At 46.7% G+C, this 23,157-nt stretch overlaps 1 protein-coding gene across 1 annotated transcript in view; it reads left to right on the forward strand.

Annotated features, from left to right (window-relative positions):
- Positions 1-1,129: 1,129 nt before the first annotated feature.
- The window catches only part of fam20cl (family with sequence similarity 20 member C, like), a 204,368-nt gene continuing 182,340 nt past the window's right edge, over positions 1,130-23,157 (forward strand). Inside the window, exons 1-7 of the mRNA XM_072442269.1 lie at positions 1,130-1,174; positions 2,433-2,894; positions 3,353-3,531; positions 12,851-12,929; positions 13,530-13,622; positions 15,779-15,894; positions 15,979-16,159. Of these exons, the coding sequence (XP_072298370.1) occupies positions 2,434-2,894; positions 3,353-3,531; positions 12,851-12,929; positions 13,530-13,622; positions 15,779-15,894; positions 15,979-16,159 (1,109 nt within the window). The 5' untranslated portion in view covers positions 1,130-1,174; position 2,433. The remainder of the gene's footprint in view (positions 1,175-2,432; positions 2,895-3,352; positions 3,532-12,850; positions 12,930-13,529; positions 13,623-15,778; positions 15,895-15,978; positions 16,160-23,157) is intronic.

Here is a 23,157-nt window from a genome sequence, read left to right on the forward strand (position 1 = left end):
CCCGCCGAGCGCCGTAGCTGGGGAGATCCTTGAGAAGGGCCCGGCGCGCCTCTTTATCAGATGAAAACGTGAATAATCTGGTGCCTTAGCAACTGGCTCAGTGCAGAGGAGTAAAAAAACACCCAGTTTTAAGAATCTACAAACTTGTCTGGTTCTTTTCGATGCCCTGGCAGTAGCAGCTTTAGTTTTGTGTTTTTAACATTGTTTAAGTTCAAATGTACAATGTATTTATTTGTATTTCACTGGTTAAGTGTTTGTTTGCACAACTAATGTTCTGGCGCTTTAGTGTCAAGTTCTAAGAATGTAGAGTTTGTACTGAAGTGTTTTCTGGTTGTGCTGCTCCTACAATGTGTTTGGAGTGTCTAATGTTTTGTGAGATTATAATGTTTCTGACGTTCCCTCTGAAGTCTGTTCATCTTTAATGATTGTGGTCAATACTTCATATTTTATTTCACTGCTACTGAATAAAAATGCTGAAGCACTTTAAACTTCTTTTGAATTCATTTTGAATTTTGCACCTAAAAATGCGATTACTCGCGATTAAAAATTGTAATCGTTGCCCAGCCCTATATATGAATCATACGAACAGTTTGTTGAGTTTGTTTCTGACGCAGCAAAACTCTGAGTCCGTTACAGAACAAAGTGCACTTCTTACACCTCATGTCATTATTACATCTGCCTCTTCTTTGTCCGGACGCAGCAGGAGCTGTAGAAGTAACATATTACAAGCTACTGCACTTCAAATAGTACTGAATATAATACTAATATTATGTTCTGTTTCCAGTGATGGAACAACACAAGCTTCAAACCGTCAGGATCTCGTTTGTGATTCAGTCGACACGTCCAGCCCAATGGTCAGCTGCTGCGTATTGACCCATCTGAAAGAGCACTTGGCACTGTGACTCCTGTGGGTCACGCAGACACAGGTCACCCTGACCGTCCCACACAATACTGTTCAGATTACACCGGCCGAGAGGTAAACGGACACAAGTGCAGCTCAAAATGCCACTGGGATTCCACAAGAGCTGCTCTGACCAGCCAGGACAGGACAAGGAAGGACAGGACAAGGAAGGACAGGACAAGGAAGGACAGGACAAGGAAGGACAGGACAAGGAAGGACAGGACAAGGAAGGAAAGGACAAGGAAGGAAAGGACAACTCGCCAAGAAAAAGAAGTAAGTCCTTCGTCGGAACACTCTGTAGGACCAGGACCAGTGATTTCTCTATGAGTTTGGGCGGATGATGATGTGACTCCAGAGTCGATGATATAAGTGTGATGATCATAGAATATGTTACAGAGAATACAGGAGCTATTAAAGCTGCTCTGTTTTATGATTATTAATTTAACTGTAATCGTCGTCTCTGCAGCTTTATAATACCATGGATATGTTTCAGTATTTTACAGCTCGGTAACATTTGAATAGCGTTATGAAACATAGTTACAGTGCAAGGCCTTTTACTGCATCAGATGAAGCAACATACAATTTATCATATTTTATAGATTAATAACAGATGTTTCACCTTCTGTACTATAGTTTTAGATTCACTTTGCAGCAGGATGAATATTCTTTAAGGAACTTATGCATCTTGTGTAGTGGAAACAGTACTAAATAGTATTTGAATAGGATGTGCTCACATTTGAACATTTGATGAACAAACGTTGAACTTTATCATTGTTTGTTTGGGATCGGCTCCAGAAGCTGCAGGATTCAGCTCCTGTTTCAACGTCCTGACAACAATCGCACCTTTGGATCTGAATATGGCACTTTATGAGGCGAAAATGTTTCACTCGGACTTGTTTCCTCGTGATAATCGAACATATGATTCTCGTGAGAACCTGTCGTAGTTGAGTTAACCCAGTTCTAAATATAAATCACACAAACAGCGCTTAAAATGAACCAGACGACTCGAGTGAAAATTGGCCATTCAATTAAAAAAAACAGCTAAATTAGTTTTATGATTTACATTTTTATGCATTTCTTTTTACATTTCAAGTAGCTATTATTCTTTTTTAAATGTCTTAATTTATAAGCACCAATAGAGGTGGGCAATATATGTTGATAATATTAACGTTATTTTGAGGATATGCACATTTTGATATTTTAAAGTTAAAAAAATGTAGCAGATTAAAAAAGTGACGCTGTAAACCTTTATTTTTTGCTATTTCATTTAGCTCTAAACGTTTAAATAAGGGTACGCGGTGATATCCTGCTCTTTTGTGACATCATTACACATTCTTCTAATAAATAAACCCCAGTTAATACATTTAAAGACATGTTTTAACGCTGAGATATTCCATTTTGCCAATATCGCCCAGCACTAACCGCCCACATGTTAGTAAGCCCTGCTCTGACCCCGTGCTGACCCCGTGCTGACCCCGTGCTGACCCCGTGCTGACCCCGTGCTGACCCCGTGTGTGTGTTCTTGTTGCAGAATGGTGCACAAACTGATGCGTCGACCCTCCCGCTCCCTGTACCTGTGCCTGGCCTTCCTGTCCCTGGCCTTGCATCTCTTCCTGGTGTTCTTCTGCTTCGCCGTGCTCCAGACGGCCTGCGTACCGCCCTCCTCCTCCTCCTCCTCCACCTCCTCCTCCTCCTCCTCCTCCTCCTCCTCCTCCTCCTCCTCCTCCTCCTCCTCCCCATCAGTCCAAAGAGCAGACGTTCAGCACGCAGAGTCCAACAGCAGCGCAACTCCACATGCAGACCTGACCGGGACAAACGGGGAATCGGCGGAGGATCCGAAGGTCAGAGGTCGCGCCAAGCTGGACGAGTTGTTCGATCACCCGCTGTACAATCTGTCACGCCCGGAGCTGCAGGCGGATGATTGGCTGCTGAGGCTGAAGCCGGGGGAGGAGAAAAGTGAGAACATAAAGGAGAGTAGTTTTGATAGTAATTGGTGAGTATATATCCATATCCTGCTTTGTGCTCCACTTCAGCCCAGACATGAAGAGTCAGTTAACTTATAATAATATTTGTTTGTTTATTAGGCTCCTCATTAGCTGTACCGGGGGGCCGGCTAATCTTCCTGGGGTACAAAACAATAACTTGCAGCGCACTCATTTGTCTGACATTTACTCAGTCGCAAGAGCTTTCTTTCACTGCTCCCGACCTAGATCCGCCCTGTAGCCTGGGCCTGGCGGTGTTATCTGCTTGTCTCCATGGAAACAGATGCACTAGAGAAGTTACAGAGCTAAAACTAAACGATTTTCCTTTTTGCTTCTCATTTAAAATCCCCAGCGTCATTATCTTTTGAGTTCCTTCAGTTGTATTCTCGTCGAGTGAAGTTGGGTCGATCAGACTTTTAACCCTCTGGACTATTACCATTCAACCATGACCTTTCACTTGACCTTTCAGGGAGAGTGCCAGTGCGGAGAAGGGCTACGATAAGATAAGCTGGACCGCAGACGCCGGCACACATCCCCCGTGGCTGCGCCTGCACATGGGCATCACCCGCTGGCAGCTGTACGACCGCAGGGACCCCGTCCTGGAGCAGCTCATGCAGTATCTGGCAACGGAGCGCATCCTCGGGGCCGGTGAGGCACGACAGGCGTGATGGAGCAGATTATTGGGAGTTTAGCATGGCTCCTGGTGGATTCAAAGTGTCATGTTAATCCTTTATGTATTTCATATTTGTGAGACAAAACATCATATATTTATGATTTTAGCTTTAGCAGCGATTGGACATGGAAATAGCGTCATGACATTACAATGATCTAGACCAGGGGTGGGCAAACTACAGCCCGCGGGCCACATGTGCCCGTTTGTCTAGATAATCCGGCCCGCCAAACATGCCAAGGAATTTTTGTATTTATTTTTTTGCCCTCATGTATTAAATAATAGATTCAATAGCCTATATTTGACAGAAAAGTGATTTTATTTGATTTTTTAGATTATTTTTTTTCACACCAATGATCGGGCCGGCCCTGCGCTACTGGCCTGGATTCGAATATGGCCCTCGGAGGAAGATAATTCCCCACCATTGATCTAGACCAAGGCTATTCAATGATGTTTTCCATGAGGCCAGGACTGAGCAAAGACAAACCAGTGTCTGTCAATGAGCAGACTTGAACTGACCTGGTCCTGACTAAACATAGAGGTCACATCAGGCTTAAACATCTAAAACAGGACGAGAGCAGAATCTGAACCAGGACCATAAGGTCTTAAGTATAAATGGCAATAAAATATGATCCAGTTGATGTTAAAGGCTCAGTACAGCCGAGTACTGAGGAGCAGAGCTAACATTTTGGACCATTTTGCTTAGTACCAACTGTAGCGTCTCTGCTGCTGTTCACGTGGGCCAGAGACGACACTTTTGGCTTCATTGCAATGTGGTCCGGCCCAGGGCCCATTTTTTCCCATGATGGGCCAGACAATATTGCCCAGTGGCCGGATTTGGCTCACGGGGCCACTGTTTGAATAGCCTAAAGTTAAACAAATGGAGATGAAATGAAAATGCTCAGCACTGAACCTCTGCAGAAGTGACCCAGCGCTTTACAGATGTTCCACCGCTAATTTCTTGACTTTTTTCTGCTGATGCATCGCTATGAATCTTTGAAACGTGCTTCTGCAAACACAATGGTTTTAACCATTGATGGGCATTTAAGTTCCAGCTCTATTGTTAAACTGCAGGTGTGGTTCCTGTTCCTGTTCGGGTCAAACGCTTGTTTCAGTTAAGATGATAATAACTGTGATAAACTGACAAATCACTCATAATTTATCTTAAAATACAATCCAACTTTGTTCGTAGAGCTCATCTGACCAACTCTAAGTCTCCAAAGTGCAGAATACAAAATAAGCACAACTTCCAGAAATAAAAACTGTAATAAAAATAATTTAAATACAATACCACAGAATGATCGCGCTGGTTCAATGCCATAAAGTAAGAGTGTGTATTTAAAATAACCCTATACTTTAGATTTTTCTTTTCCGCTTCCTTGTCTCTATGGAGACGTTAATGTTCCACCAGGACAGCTCCACGGTGTCGCACTTAGACAAAACTTGCATTCATTTAATAACATACATCAAAATACCTTAACAAACATGGACTCATACTCTGAGTGGGCTCGCCTCTCCACAGATCAGCCCTGTAACTCGACCCGGTGGTGTCTCCATGACAACAGAATGAAGCGGTGACGCCGCGCGGCTTCCTCCAGCTCCAAAGGGCTCGTGCTTTAAACTTTAACCTCTGGATAAACATTGCTGATACGGTTCTGGGCCAGAGGGAAGTTTTCCTGAGCCAACACTCATGAGTCACGGCTCCACCCAGAGCTCCCACGGCCCGGCTTTGTGTCCGTCCTTCCTTTGTACACAGTGGGACGGGCGAGCGCTGAGCCAGTGGGAGACGCTTTCTCCCAGGATTATTTATCACTCATCGTAACAGAATAAATGAATCTGCAATCGCTTCTGCTTCTAAAACCACAGAAGTCTGATTCTCATTTCAACTGGATTGTAAAGATTGTAGAGAAATATGACGCACGCTTGATACTTGCAGCAATAATACTCATGACACAAGTATTAAATCATCTAAACGTGAACATAAGTGAGTAAATACAAATACACTGCGAGACCTGGATCGTCTGTGTAAAAACTGCTCAGCCTGAACTTTAGATCCATTTTGTGAATGACAGAAGATTATTCCATTATTTTATCTCTTCAGTCTTTTTGTCACTTCTCCTGGACTTTGAACAGAATCTTACGATAAAAAACATAAATCACACCGTAATGAGATATTCCTCCCCATAACGCTGCAGCGCTGTTGTAACTGCATCAAACTCTCACCGTAAAACCAAACTCACAATAAAACTTATGTCACAGACATATACGTGTACTTATAAACGCGAACAATACTTAATATATATATATATATATATATATATATATATAATACTTAGTAATACTAACGATACTACGGACGTGTTACATGTGTTTGTTTGTGCTCAAGCTCAATCTCACTGTCGCTGTTTCTCGCTTCCCACTGGGTCATCCAGCCAATGACGCTGTATTTGACTGCTGCTAACAAACAAACAAACAAACAAACAAACAAACAAACACAGAGTAAACAAACACAACATCACATCAAATACTTTGCCTGCTGTTTAAGGAAAAGTCGCAGACATGGTTAGTCAGACTGTGAATAATGCATCAGACTTTAAATCTTTTGTAGAAGATGAAAGACTAAACTCGTTACTGTCGCGCGCAGACTTCTGAACAACTGCACTTTGATCTGAATTCTAAAAAGGTTTTATAAATAAATATGAGACATTAGGCTTTGATTAATATACGTGGGATTTGAATGATTTATCAGGGCTGCGCGGTCAAGCTGCGGCGCACGCACATGGTCCACACACACGGTCCACGCACACGGTCCACGCACACGGTCCACACACATGGTCCACACACATGGTCCACACACGCACACGGTCCAGACACATGGTCCACACACACGGTCCACACACACGGTCCACACATGCGGTCCACACACACGGTCCACACACATGGTCCACACACATGGTCCACACACGCACACGGTCCAGACACATGGTCCACACACACGGTCCACACACACGGTCCACACATGCGGTCCACACACACGGTCCACACACATGGTCCACACACATGGTCCACACACGCACACGGTCCAGACACATGGTCCACACACACGGCGCACGCACACGGTCCACACACACGGTCCACGCACATGGTCCACACACATGGTCCACACACATGGTCCACGCGCACACACAGTCCACACACACGGTCCACACACACGGTCCACACACACGGTCCACACACACGGTCCACACATGCGGTCCACACACACGGTCCACACACACGGTCCACACACACGGTCCAGACACATGGTCCACACACACGGTCCACACACATGGTCCACGCACATGGTCCACACACACGGTCCACGCACACGGTCCACACACATGGTCCACACACATGGTCCACACACGCACACGGTCCAGACACATGGTCCACACACACGGTCCACACACACGGTCCACACACATGGTCCACACACATGGTCCACACACGCACACGGTCCAGACACATGGTCCACACACACGGTCCACACAAACGGTCCACACACACACACGGTCCACACATGCGGTCCACACACACGGTCCACACACGCGGTCCACACACGCGGTCCACACACGCGGTCCACACACGCGGTCCACACACGCGGTCCACACACACGGTGCACACGCACACACGGTCCACACGCACACACGGTCCACACACACGGTGCACACGCACACACGGTCCACACGCACACACGGTCCACACACACGGTCCACACACACGGTCCACACGCGCACACGGTCCACACACACGGTCCACACACACACACGGTCCACACACACGGTCCACACACACGGTCCACGCACACGGTCCACACGCGCGCACGGTCCACGCACACACACGGTCCACACACACGGTCCACACACACGGTCCACACGCGCACACGGTCCACACACACGGTCCACACACACGGTCCACACGCGCACACGGTCCACACACACGGTCCACACGCGCATACGGTCCACACACACGGTCCACACACACGGTCCACACACATGGTCCACACACACGGTCCACACACACGGTCCACACACACGGTCCACACACATGGTCCACACACACGGTCCACACACACGGTCCACACACACGGTCCACACACATGGTCCACACACACGGTCCACACACACGGTCCACACATGCGGTCCACACGCGCACACGGTCCACACATGCGGTCCACACACACGGTCCACACACACGGTCCACACACACGGTCCACACACACGGTCCACACGCGCACACGGTCCACACATGCGGTCCACACACACGGTCCACACACGCGGTCCACACACACGGTCCACACACACGGTCCACACACACGGTCCACACACACGGTCCACACGCGCACACGGTCCACACATGCGGTCCACACACACGGTCCACACACATGGTCCACACACACGGTCCACACACACGGTCCACACATGCGGTCCACACGCGCACACGGTCCACACATGCGGTCCACACACACGGTCCACACACACGGTCCACACACACGGTCCACACGCGCACACGGTCCACACATGCGGTCCACACACACGGTCCACACACGCGGTCCACACACACGGTCCACACACACGGTCCACACACACGGTCCACACACACGGTCCACACGCGCACACGGTCCACACACACGGTCCACACACGCGGTCCACACACACGGTCCACACACACGGTCCACACACACGGTCCACACACGCGGTCCACACGCGCACACGGTCCACACACACGGTCCACGCACACGGTCCACACAAGCGGTCCACACGCGCACACGCGCACACGGTCCACACACACACACGGTCCACACACACGGTCCACACACGCACACGGTCCACACACACGGCCCACACACACGGTCCACACACGCACACGGTCCACACACACGGTCCACACACACACACGGTCCACACACACGGTCCACACGCGCACACGGTCCACACGCACACACGGTCCACACGCACACACGGTCCACACACGCACATGGTCCACGCACACGGTCCAAACACGCACATGGTCCACGCACACACACGGTCCACACACGCACATGGTCCACGCACACACACGGTCCACACACGCACATGGTCCACACACGCACATGGTCCACGCACATGGTTAACACACGCACACGGTCCACACACGCACATGGTCCACACACGCACATGGTCCACGCACATGGTCCACACACGGTCCACACACGCACATGGTCCACACACGGTCCACACACGCACACGGTCCACACACGCACATGGTCCACGCACACACACGGTCCACACACGCACATGGTCCACACACGCACATGGTCCACACACGCACATGGTCCACACACACGGTCCACACACGCACATGGTCCACACACGCACATGGTCCACACACACGGTCCACACACGCACATGGTCCACACACACACACGGTCCACACACGCACATGGTCCACACACGCACATGGTCCACACACACGGTCCACACACGCACATGGTCCACACACACACATGGTCCACACACGCACAAGGTCCACGCACACTGTCCACACACGGTCCACACACGCACATGGTCCACACACGCACAAGGTCCACGCACACGGTCCACACACGGTCCACACACACACAAGGTCCACGCACACTGTCCACACACGGTCAAAACACACACATGGTCCACGCACAGGGTCCACACACGCTCACACGGTCCACACACGCACATGGTCCACACACGCACATGGTCCACACACGCACATGGTCCACGCACACGGTCCACACACGGTCCACACACGCACATGGTCCACGCACACGGTCCACACACGCACATGGTCCACACACACACACGGTCCACACACGCACATGGTCCACACACACACACGGTCCACACACGCACATGGTCCACGCACAGGGTCCACACACGCTCACACGGTCCACACACGCACATGGTCCACACACGCACATGGTCCACACACGCACATGGTCCCCACACGCACACGGTCCACGCACACGGTCCACGCACGCACACAGTCCACGCACACGGTCCACGCACGCACATGGTCCACGCACACGGTCCACACACGCTCACACGGTCCACACACGCACATGGTCCACGCACATGGTCCATACACGCTCACACGGTCCACGAATGCACATGGTCCACGCACACGGTCCACGCACAGGGTCCACACACACACACGGTCCACACACGCACATGGTCCACACACGCACATGGTCCACACACGCACATGGTCCACGCACACGGTCCACACACGGTCCACACACGCACATGGTCCACGCACACGGTCCACACACGCACATGGTCCACACACACACACGGTCCACACACGCACATGGTCCACACACACACACGGTCCACACACGCACATGGTCCACACACGCACATGGTCCACGCACACGGTCCACGCACAGGGTCCACACACACACACGGTCCACACACGCACATGGTCCACACACGCACATGGTCCACACACGCACATGGTCCACGCACACGGTCCACACACGCACATGGTCCACACACACACACGGTCCACACACGCACATGGTCCACACACACACACGGTCCACACACGCACATGGTCCACACACGCACATGGTCCACGCACACGGTCCACACACGGTCCACACACGCACAAGGTCCACGCACACTGTCCACACACGGTCCACACACGCACATGGTCCACACACACGGTCCACACACGCACATGGTCCACGCACACGGTCCACACACACGGTCCACACACGCACATGGTCCACACACACACACGGTCCACACACGCACATGGTCCACACACACGGTCCACACACGCACATGGTCCACGCACACGGTCCACACACACGGTCCACACACGCACATGGTCCACACACACACACGGTCCACACACGCACATGGTCCACACACACACACGGTCCACACACGGTCCACACACGCACATGGTCCACGCACAGGGTCCACACACGCTCACACGGTCCACACACGCACATGGTCCACACACGCACATGGTCCCCACACGCACACGGTCCACGCACACGGTCCACGCACGCACACAGTCCACGCACACGGTCCACGCACGCACATGGTCCACACACACGATCCACACACGCTCACACGGTCCACACACGCACATGGTCCACGCACATGGTCCACACACGCTCACACGGTCCACGCATGCACATGGTCCACGCACACGGTCCACGCACAGGGTCCACACACACACACGGTCCACACACGCACATGGTCCACACACGCACATGGTCCACACACGCACATGGTCCACGCACATGGTCCACACACGGTCCACACACGCACATGGTCCACGCACACGGTCCACACACACACGGTCCACACACGCACACGGTCCACACACGCACATGGTCCACACACGCACATGGTCCACGCACACGGTCCACACACACACACGGTCCACACATGCACATGGTCCACACACGCACATGGTCCACACACGCACATGGTCCACGCACACGGTCCACACACGGTCCACACACGCACATGGTCCACGCACACGGTCCACACACGCACATGGTCCACGCACACGGTCCACACACACACGGTCCACACACGCACATGGTCCACACACGCACATGGTCCACACACACACACGGTCCACGCACACGGTCCACATACGCACACGGTCCACACACGCTCACACGGTCCACACACGCTCATACGGTCCACACACGCACATGGTCCACGCACACGGTCCACACACGGTCCACACACACACACGGTCCACACACACGCGCTGGGCCATCAGGCTGTTGTATGCAGCGTGATGGGCGGGGCCATCAGGCTGTTGTATGCAGCGTGATGGGCGGGGCCATCAGGCTGTTGTATGCAGCGTGATGGGCGGGGCCATCAGGCTGTTGTATGCAGCGTGATGGGCGGGGCCATCAGGCTGTTGTATGCAGCGTGATGGGCGGGGCCATCAGGCTGTTGTATGCAGCGTGATGGGCGGGGCCATCAGGTGTGATGACCCTCCAGGTCTCTCGGCGTTTCTCCCTCTTGTAAGTGGAATATTTACTGCTCCAGTCTTTGAGGGAGATGAGGGTAAACGTCCTTTACCTCCTCTTACACCATTTTCACACTCGCCGTTCTTCTCTTAGACTAATGATGCAGATAATATACATCACACAAATATAATCATATATTTACATTTTATTGCAATTTGCAAGAAGCTCGTCAAGAAATAGTGCCTTATTCAATCAGTGCATTTTTCAATATTATTTGATAAGTTATTTTGTTTCAATTATTAAGTATTTGTGTGGGACGAACGCCCGAAGGAGTTTAAAGGGCCTCGGGCCGCTCGGGCCCCTCGGGCCGCTCGGGCCCCTCGGGCCGCTCGGGCCCCTCGGACCGCTCGGGCCGCTTGGTCCGCTCGGGCCGCTCGGGCCGCTCATTGAACTGAAATGCCGTTATGATATATTAGAGATAAAAATTGTAAAAATTGTTCTGTGTTTAAGGTTTATATATTCACTTCCTGTTTGTAGTATTATGTCATCGCAAACACTGGACCAAAACTCATGTAATGTCACAACTTTATTTTGTTGAATTCATGTGTCAAAAAGGTCGTTTATTTTATGTAAACGATGCACAAACTTTGACTGGAACGAGTGACTCTAGTGTGATGTCACTTCCTGTCATTTTCTATAGATTTATCTTTTACATTTATCCACAAATACCGACTCGATTGTCATTTATATGTATAAACACATCAAATAAAGTCAAAATTAGAAAATGGTAAAAACCTGTCATAGGCCCTTTAATCTTACATTTTACACTGTTTCCTGACACGTTGTTGTATAAAGTGTTTTAGAATGAACTGTGCGGTTGTGGTCTTGTGAGTGCAGTTTTAGGTCAGATACATGGAAATAGTGAACAGTTTTGGGACAGTTTTGCGCCGCTGTCCTCAATAATCCATCAAATGACAAAGGCTGCAATTATCTTGAAGTGAACAGCTCAATCTCCAGCATGTGACGATAGTTTGCGCTTCTACAAACGTGCATGATTCTTCTATTAGTTCAACCGTTGATACTTCTACGTGCGCTCAAATGTTCTACTGGATTTAAAATGTGCACTGGATCTTGAGTTCTACACATAAAGCCAAAATTGTTTCACAAAAAACTGCTACACTTACCACTGTTATTACTGTCATCATCTGTAACACGTACACACATATTGAAGCATTTACCCCAGAACTACAGGCTGACGTTGATACTGCGATGACGCTCTTCACGTTCTCTCCTTTCAGTTCAGAAATCGGGCGGAACGCAGCTCAAACTGGTCCTTTCCTTCCCCAACTACGGACAAGCTCTGCTCAAACCCATGAAGTACCATCCTGATGCACACGATTGTACCGCTGTGTGTGTGTGTCACGTGTTTGTGTGTGTGTGTGTTTGTGTGTCATGTGTTTGTGTGTGTTTGTGTATCACGTGTTTGTGTGTTTGTGTGTGTGTGTGTGTGGTGTGTGTGTGTGTCACGTGTTTGTTTGTGTGTGTGTGTATCACGTGTTTGTGTGTTTGTGTGTGTTTGTGTGTGTGTTTGTGTGTGTGTGTGTCACGTGTTTGTGTGTTTGTGTGTGTGTGTATCACGTGTTTGTGTGTTTGTGTGTGTTTGTGTGTTTGTGTGTGTGTGTGTGTGTGTGTATGTTTGTGTGTGTGTTTGTGTGTGTGTGTGTCACGTGTTTGTGTGTTTGTGTGTGTTTGTGTGTTTGTTTGTGTGTGTGTGTGTGTGTGTTTGTGTGTGTGTGTGTCACGTGTTTGTGTGTTTGTGTGTTTGTGTGTCACGTGTTTGTTTGTGTGTGTGTGTGGTGTGTGTGTGTCACGTGTTTGTGTGTTTGTGTTTGTGTATCACGTGTTTGTGTGCTTGTTTGTGTGTGTGTGTGTGTTTGTGTGTTTGTGTATCACGTGTTTGTGTGTTTGTGTTTACAGACAACCCAGAGACGCAGAGACAGACTTAAACCTCTTCTACTTCTCCGACTTTGAGAGACACAACGCGGAGATCGCTGCGTTTCACCTGGACAGGTAAAGAGGGCGTGAAGTACTGCACCTGATGTACTGCAGGTGATGTACTGCACCTGATGTACTGCACGTGATGTACTGCATGTGAAGTACTGCACCTGATGTACTGCACGTGATGTACTGCATGTGAAGTACTGCACCTGATGTACTGCACCTGATGTACTGCACGTGATGTACTGCACCTGATGTACTGCATGTGATGTACTGCACGTGATGTACTGCACCTGATGTACTGCAGGTGATGTACTGCACCTGATGTACTGCACGTGATGTACTGCATGTGAAGTACTGCACCTGATGTACTGCACGTGATGTACTGCATGTGAAGTACTGCACCTGATGTACTGCACCTGATGTACTGCACGTGATGTACTGCACCTGATGTACTGCATGTGATGTACTGCACGTGATGTACTGCACCTGATGTACTGCACCTGATGTACTGCACCTGATGTACTGCACCTGATGTACTGCAGGTGATGTACTGCACCTGATGTACTGCAGGTGATGTACTGCAGGTGATGTACTGCATGTGATGTACTGCACCTGATGTACTGCACCTGATGTACTGCACCTGATGTACTGCAGGTGATGTACTGCACCTGATGTACTGCAGGTGATGTACTGCAGGTGATGTACTGCAGGTGATGTACTGCAGGTGATGTACTGCACCTGATGTACTGCACCTGATGTACTGCACCTGATGTACTGCACCTGATGTACTGCAGGTGATGTACTGCACCTGATGTACTGCACCTGATGTACTGCAGGTGATGTACTGCAGGTGATGTACTGCAGGTGATGTACTGCATGTGATGTACTGCATGTGATGTACTGCACCTGATGTACTGCACCTGATGTACTGCACCTGATGTACTGCATGTGATGTACTGCATGTGATGTACTGCACGTGATGTACTGCACGTGATGTACTGCACCTGATGTACTGCACCTGATGTACTGCACCTGATGTACTGCATGTGATGTACTGCATGTGATGTACTGCACCTGATGTACTGCACCTGATGTACTGCAGGTGATGTACTGCATGTGATGTACTGCACCTGATGTACTGCAGGTGATGTACTGCAGGTGATGTACTGCAGGTGATGTACTGCAGGTGATGTACTGCACCTGATGTACTGCACCTGATGTACTGCACCTGATGTACTGCACCTGATGTACTGCAGGTGATGTACTGCACCTGATGTACTGCAGGTGATGTACTGCATGTGATGTACTGCATGTGATGTACTGCACCTGATGTACTGCATGTGATGTACTGCATGTGATGTACTGCAGGTGATGTACTGCAGGTGATGTACTGCATGTGATGTACTGCACGTGATGTACTGCACGTGATGTACTGCACCTGATGTACTGCACCTGATGTACTGCATGTGATGTACTGCACCTGATGTACTGCACCTGATGTACTGCACCTGATGTACTGCAGGTGATGTACTGCACCTGATGTACTGCAGGTGATGTACTGCATGTGATGTACTGCATGTGATGTACTGCACCTGATGTACTGCATGTGATGTACTGCATGTGATGTACTGCAGGTGATGTACTGCAGGTGATGTACTGCATGTGATGTACTGCATGTGATGTACTGCAGGTGATGTACTGCATGTGATGTACTGCACGTGATGTACTGCACGTGATGTACTGCACCTGATGTACTGCACCTGATGTACTGCATGTGATGTACTGCACCTGATGTACTGCACCTGATGTACTGCACCTGATGTACTGCATGTGATGTACTGCATGTGATGTACTGCAGGTGATGTACTGCAGGTGATGTACTGCATGTGATGTACTGCATGTGATGTACTGCAGGTGATGTACTGCATGTGATGTACTGCACGTGTGAGCGCTTCCACCATCAGTATATATTTAGATTGTAATAAAAACTGCATTTATGCTTAGAATATGTTTAGAAGGTACATGAATAACAAAAAAAATGGTAGGTCTACAAAACCTACTGTAAACGTTCCTGTTTTATACCATCTCGGTGTCGGGAGTTTGCCTCCCGACCTCGACCGTGTGCTGCTTTGCTGAATGTCTCTACCCTCTCTCTTCCTATATCCTGTCAAATAAAGCTTTCAGGCCAGAAAAAGGTGCATCAGTTCCTTGTCTTGTCTTTTCAGAGTCCTTGGCTTTAACAGAATCCCCCCAGTGGTCGGGAGGCTCATAAACGTGACCACAGAAATCCGAGAGATCACAACTGACCGCAAGCTGTCCCGGACCTTCTTCACGTCTCCTGGTGTGACCTATGACCCCAGAATCTCGCTGACCTTGTTCATTAGCTTCTTCTCACCTTGTAGTGTGTTTCTCTGACTCCCTCCAGTGGGAAACGTGTGCTTCTACGGCCAGTGCGAATACTACTGCTCCACCGAGCACCCAGTGTGCGGCCGGCCCCACGCCCTGGAGGTGTCCCTGGCAGCCTTTCTGCCCGATCTCGACCTGGCCCCCCGCAGGTCCTGGAGGTCACCATGGAGACGCTCCTACAGTCGCACAAAGCTGGCACAGTGAGTTAAGCCCAATGAATAAGGAAAATACTGTCAAAAAATCAAATTCACATAAAATAGTGAAAAAGTGAAAATGTATTAAAAAAAAGTGTAAAATTGTGAAAAAGTGTAAAATAGTGACAAAGTGTAATATAGTGGGAAAAGTGTTAAAAAAAGTGAAAAAGTGTAAAAAAAAAAGTTAAAAATTTACAAGGTGTAAAATAGCACAAAAGTGTGAATAAGTGTAAAATTGTGACAAAGTGTCAAATTGTGAAAAAGTGTAAAATGGTGAAAAGTGTTTTTTTTTTTTTAAAGTGAAAAGTGTAACATAGTACAAAAGTGTGAAATTGTGAGAAAGTGTAAAAAAAGAAAAAGTGAAAAAGTGAAAAAATTTAAAATAGTACAAAGGTGTAACAAATTACAAAAGTGTGAAAAAGTGTCAAATGGTGATCCAATCCAATGTTTGTGTTGTTGTGCTAGTGGCATGTTGTTAAAAAAAATGGTAGTTTGGTCTAAATTAAATTAAAAACAAACATTTATCTTCACATTTGTTGGAGTTTTGTTGGGTCATAGGAGGTTATCAAACACATAAAAGTGTGTTATCTTTGGACCTTAACCTATGTCTCCTTTACTCGTGAGTATGCAACGCTCTCTAGTGGCCACATCGAGAAACTGCTTCACGAAGCTTCACGTTCAAGTTCTAGATAGTTCTAGTCTGGACGATCATTTGTGTTATTAGATGTTGAATTTTAAATACTGGCAAATTTTTAACCCTGAAAAAAATGAGTTATTAGTCTTAACTTCAGTCGTTGTGTTTTTAAATATTCAGAGTGTAAAATATCAGATTCCACACTGTGAATCGTCTGTTACTAGAATGCAGCAGGACCTTATGGCAGCAGCAGCATGTTAGGGGAGGCTCAGGATCCATAACTATGTTCAGTCATTATATACACGACACCAGTGTTGGGAAAGTTCACTTTCTACAGGAACTAGTTCAGTTCATAGTTCATAATTCAACATTTTGAACTAAGTTCACAGCTCCAAAAAATGAATTGGTTCAGTTCTTTTTTTCAATATTATGCAATTTTATAATGCATTTTCCTAAATTATTTCCACAGCCCAAATACAACCACAGCAGCAATTATTGTATTAGTTCATTACTGAAACTATGTGTCAGATTTCATCTTCATATCCAATTTTGAATTCTTATCCAGGATTTACATTCACATTGAAGACAGACTTCCACATGTGTTGCTGTCCATTCAGCACCACACTAGCAGCAGTTGCAGCTTCAGCCCCACAGAATATTCTCAAAAACATGAGGGAAAACTTGCTGGGCAAAGTTTGCACAGAAATGTTGGATTGTTACATCCTCACGACCTTATCATAAAACTCACGTAACTGCTCGTAGCAGGGCGATCGTTGCTGCTCTGTTGCTGTCGCGTCCGTGCTGCTTTTTGTTTTGATGCACATGCGCAGTGCGGTGCGACACGCAAAATCTGTCCGTCTGCGCGATCTATGGCCTCTACAACTGGAGCGCTCACACTTTCCAGACACAGGCTCTTTTTGGGAAACTTAACGGTGTTTTTCGCCTGGAAGTCTCTAGAATTCTGACTCTTTATTGAACGAAAATAAAAAGAACGAATTTGCCGTTCACAGACACCAGAATGAACGCGTTCACAGTATCGTTCTTCAGCAGTAATACAGTGCGTTCAGTTCACGTTCACCACAATTATGAATGCATTCATGAACTTTCGTTCAATGAACGCGTTCAGGCAGAACACTGCCCGACATGATGATATTCAACAATAGCAGCACGATGTACAAAATGTGTGGTAAACCTTGTTCTTATAGTTTCTCTTCTCTCTTCACCACTGAGAGCACAATCTAAAATATAGAGTAAACAAAGTGTTTTTGACCCACGCACAAGGGTTAGACGCAGTGGCGGTTGGTGGTACAAATTATAGGGGGCGCTATTTGACATGACCGTGTTTTTTTTTTTTTTAAATGTCCAAAATAGACATTTTTTACATTGACTGTGCGGATACATATTTTAAATACACATTTACAACTGAATTAATTAAAGGTGGTATGGACGATTTTTTTCGACAATTTTTTTTTATCATATTTCCTCGTGGCGTGGATAAATCATTAGTCCTGCCACGTGTCAATCATAAAACGCACCTATCGCTCACCTGCAGCCGCGTCAGGCTCGTCCCCACGTTTCCGCGTGCCTAAGCGCATGGATCTATCATAATATAGTTCCCTCAGTGTACGGGACAGAATGAAGACGGAGAAAGGCAGTTCGAGCTGACGCAGAAGTGGACAGAAATCTACGGGAGACGAGAGATGCGATGCGCTCCGTTGCGCTAATAAACAAACGCACGTGTGTGTTGTATCAGTCCACACGGGGGAGTGGCATGTGCACGGGGGAGTGGCATGTGCACGGGGGAGTGGCATGAGCACGGGGGAGTGGCATGTGCACGGGGGAGTGGCATGTGCACGGGGGAGTGGCATGCGCACGGGGGAGTGGCATGCGCACGGGGGAGTGGCATGCGCACGGGGGAGTGGCATGAGCACGGGGGAGTGGCATGTGCACGGGGGAGTGGCATGAGCACGGGGGAGTGGCATGAGCACGGGGGAGTGGCATGAGCACGGGGGAGTGGCATGTGCACGGGGGATTGACATGAGCACGGGGGAGTGGCATGTGCACGGGGGAGTGGCATGTGCACGGGGGAGTGGCATGTGCATGGGGGAGTGGCATTAGCACGGGGAGTGACATGAGCACGGGGGAGTGGCATGTGCACGGGGGAGTGGCATGTGCACGGGGGAGTGGCATGCGCACTTCCGCCTGCGTTTTCAAATCGCCGAAAAATCGTCCATACCGCCTTTAAGTAAACGCACTTTATTTCCACTTTTGTTAATGATAAGTTAGAAGTTAAGCGATACTTAATGCTTAGCGTTAGCCAGAGGCGGAGCCAGAGGTGGAACCAGACGTTCTAAACATCTGGGGCTTAGCCCAAAAAGAAAGGAAGGGGCTTCATTCTGGCCAATATGATTTGGTTTTAGTGCAGTTACAGAAAGTTACAGACAGTTACAGACAGTTACAGACAGTTACAGACAGTTACAGACAGTTACAGACAGTCACAAACATATACAGACAGTTACAGACAGATACAGACAGTTACAGACAGTAACAGACAGTTACAGACAGTTACAGATAGATACTGACAGTTACAGACAGTTACACACAGTTACAGACAGTTACAGTTACATACAGTTACAGACAGTTACAGACAGTTACAGTTACAGACAGTTACAGACAGTTACAGTTACAGACAGTTACATACAGTTACAGACAGTTACATACAGTAACAGACAGTTACAGACAGTTACACACAGATACAGACAGTTACAGACAGTAACAGACAGTAACAGACAGTTACAGACAGTAACAGACAGTCACAAACAGATACAGACAGTTACAGACAGATACAGACAGTTACAGACAGTTACAGACAGTCACAAACAGATACAGACAGTTACAGACAGTAACAGACAGTTACAGACAGTTACAGACGGATACAGACAGTTACAGTTACATACAGTTACAGACAGTTACAGTTACATACAGTTACAGACAGTTACAGACAGTTACAGTTACATACAGTTACAGACAGTTACAGACAGTTACAGTTACATACAGTTACAGACAGTTACACACAGTTACAGTTACATACAGTTACAGACAGTTACAGTTACATACAGTTGCAGACAGTTACAGTTACATACAGTTACAGACAGTTACAGACAGTTACATTTACAGACAGTTACATTTACAGACAGTTACAGACAGTTACAGACAGTTACAGACAGTTACAGTTATAGACAGTTACATACAGTTACAGACAGTTACATACAGTAACAGACAGTTACAGACAGTAACAGACAGTTACAGACAGTTACATACAGTCACAAACAGTCACAAACAGATACAGTTATAGACAGTTACAGACAGTTACAGACAGTTACAGACAGTAACAGACAGTTACAGACGGATACAGACAGTTACAGACAGTTACAGACAGTTACAGACAGTTACAGACAGTTACAGACAGTTACAGACCGTTACAGACAGTTACAGACAGTTACATACAGTTACAGACAGTTACAGACAGTTACAGACAGTTTCATACAGTTACAAACAGTTACAGACAGTTACATACAGTTACAAACAGTTACAGACAGTTACATACAGTTACAGACAGTAACAGACAGTTACAGACAGTTACATACAGTTACAAACAGTTACAGACAGTTACATACAGTTACAGACAGTTACAGACAGTTACAGACTGTTACATACACTTACATACACTTACATACAGTTACAAACAGTTACAGATAATAACAGACAGTAACAGACAGTTACAGACAGTTACAGACCGTTACATACAGTTACAGACAGTTACAGACAGTTACAGACAGTTACAGACAGATACAGACAGTTACAGACAGTTACAGACAGTTACAGACTGTTACATACACTTACATACACTTACATACAGTTACAAACAGTTACAGATAATAACAGACAGTTACAGACAGTTACAGACAGTTACAGACCGTTACATACAGTTACAGACAGTTACAGACAGTTACAGACAGTTACACACAGTTACAAACAGTTACATACAGTTACAGTTACAGACAGTTACATACAGTTACAGACAGTTACATACAGTAGCAGACAGTTACAGACAGTAACAGACAGTTACACACAGATACAGACAGTTACAGACAGTAACAGACATTAACAGACAGTTACAGACAGTAACAGACAGTCACAAACAGATACAGACAGTTACAGACAGATACAGACAGTTACAGACAGTCACAAACAGATGCAGACAGTTACAGACAGTTACAGACAGTAACAGACAGTTACAGACAGTTACAGACAGATACAGACAGTTACAGTTACAGACAGTTACAGACAGTTACAATTACATACAGTTACAGACAGTTACAGTTACAGACAGTTACATACAGTTACAGACAGTTAGTTACATACAGTTACAGTTACAGACAGTTACAGACAGTTACATCCAGTTACAAACAGTTACAGACAGTTACATCCAGTTACAAACAGTTACAGACAGTTACATACAGTTACAGACAGTTACAGACAGTAACAGACAGTTACAGACAGATACAGACAGTTACAGACAGTAACAGACAGTTACAGACAGTTACAGTTACAGACAGTTACAGACAGTTACAGACAGGTACATCCAGTTACAGACAGTTACAGACAGTTACATACAGTTACAAACAGTTACAGACAGTTACATACAGTTACAAACAGTTACAGACAGTTACATACAGTTACAGACAGTAACAGACAGTTACAGACAGTTACAGTTACAGACAGTTACAGACATTTACAATTACATACAGTTACAGACAGTTACACACAGTTACAGTTACATACAGTTACAGACAGTTACAGTTACAGACAGTTACAGTTACATACAGTTACAGACAGTTACAGTTATAGACAGTTACATACAGTTACATACAGTTACAGACAGTTACATACAGTAACAGACAGTTACAGACAGTAACAGACAGTTACAGACAGATACAGACAGTTACAGACAGTAACAGACAGTTACAGACAGTTACAGACAGTCACAGACAGTTACAGACAGTTACAGTTACAGACAGTTACAGACAGTTACAGACAGTTACAGACAGGTACATCAAGTTACAGACAGTTACAGACAGTTACATACAGTTACAAACAGTTACAAACAGTTACATACAGTTACAGACAGTTACAGTTATAGACAGTTACATACAGTTACAGACAGTTACATACAGTAACAGACAGTTACAGACAGTAACAGACAGTTACAGACAGATACAGACAGTTACAGACAGTTACATACAGTTACAGACAGTTACAGTTATAGACAGTTATATACAGTTACAGACAGTTACATACAGTAACAGACAGTTACAGACAGTAACAGACAGTTACAGACAGATACAGAAAGTTACAGACAGTAACAGACAGTTACAGACAGTCACAGACAGTCACAGACGGTTACAGACAGTTACAGACAGTTACAGACAGTTGCAGACAGTTACAGACAGTTACATACAGTTACAAACAGTTACAGACAGTTACATACAGTTACAAACAGTTACAGACAGTTACATACAGTTACAGAAAGTAACAAACAGTTACAGATAATAACAGACAGTAACAGACAGTTACAGACAGTTACAGACAGTTACAGACAGATACAGACAGTTACAGACAGTTACAGACAGTTACAGACTGTTACATACACTTACATACACTTACATACAGTTACAAACAGTTACAGATAATAACAGACAGTTACAGACAGTTACAGACAGTTACAGACCGTTACATACAGTTACAGACAGTTACAGACAGTTACAGACAGTTACACACAGTTACAGACAGTTACATACAGTTACAGTTACAGACAGTTACATACAGTTAGACAGTTACATACAGTAGCAGACAGTTACAGACAGTAACAGACAGTTACACACAGATACAGACAGTTACAGACAGTAACAGACAGTTACAGACAGTAACAGACAGTCACAAACAGATACAGACAGTTACAGACAGATACAGACAGTTACAGACAGTCACCAACAGATACAGACAGTTACAGACAGTTACAGACAGTAACAGACAGTTACAGACAGTTACAGACAGATACAGACAGTTACAGTTACAGACAGTTACAGACAGTTACAATTACATACAGTTACAGACAGTTACAGTTACAGACAGTTACATACAGTTACAGACAGTTAGTTACATACAGTTACAGTTACAGACAGTTACAGACAGTTACATCCAGTTACAAACAGTTACAGACAGTTACATCCAGTTACAAACAGTTACAGACAGTTACATACAGTTACAGACAGTTACAGACAGTAGCAGACAGTTACAGACAGATACA

Source organism: Eucyclogobius newberryi, unplaced genomic scaffold, assembly GCF_026437365.1.
Source record: "Eucyclogobius newberryi isolate DKJ021-1_F unplaced genomic scaffold, fEucNew1.0.hap1 SCAF_13, whole genome shotgun sequence".
NCBI lineage: Eukaryota > Metazoa > Chordata > Actinopteri > Gobiiformes > Gobiidae > Eucyclogobius > Eucyclogobius newberryi.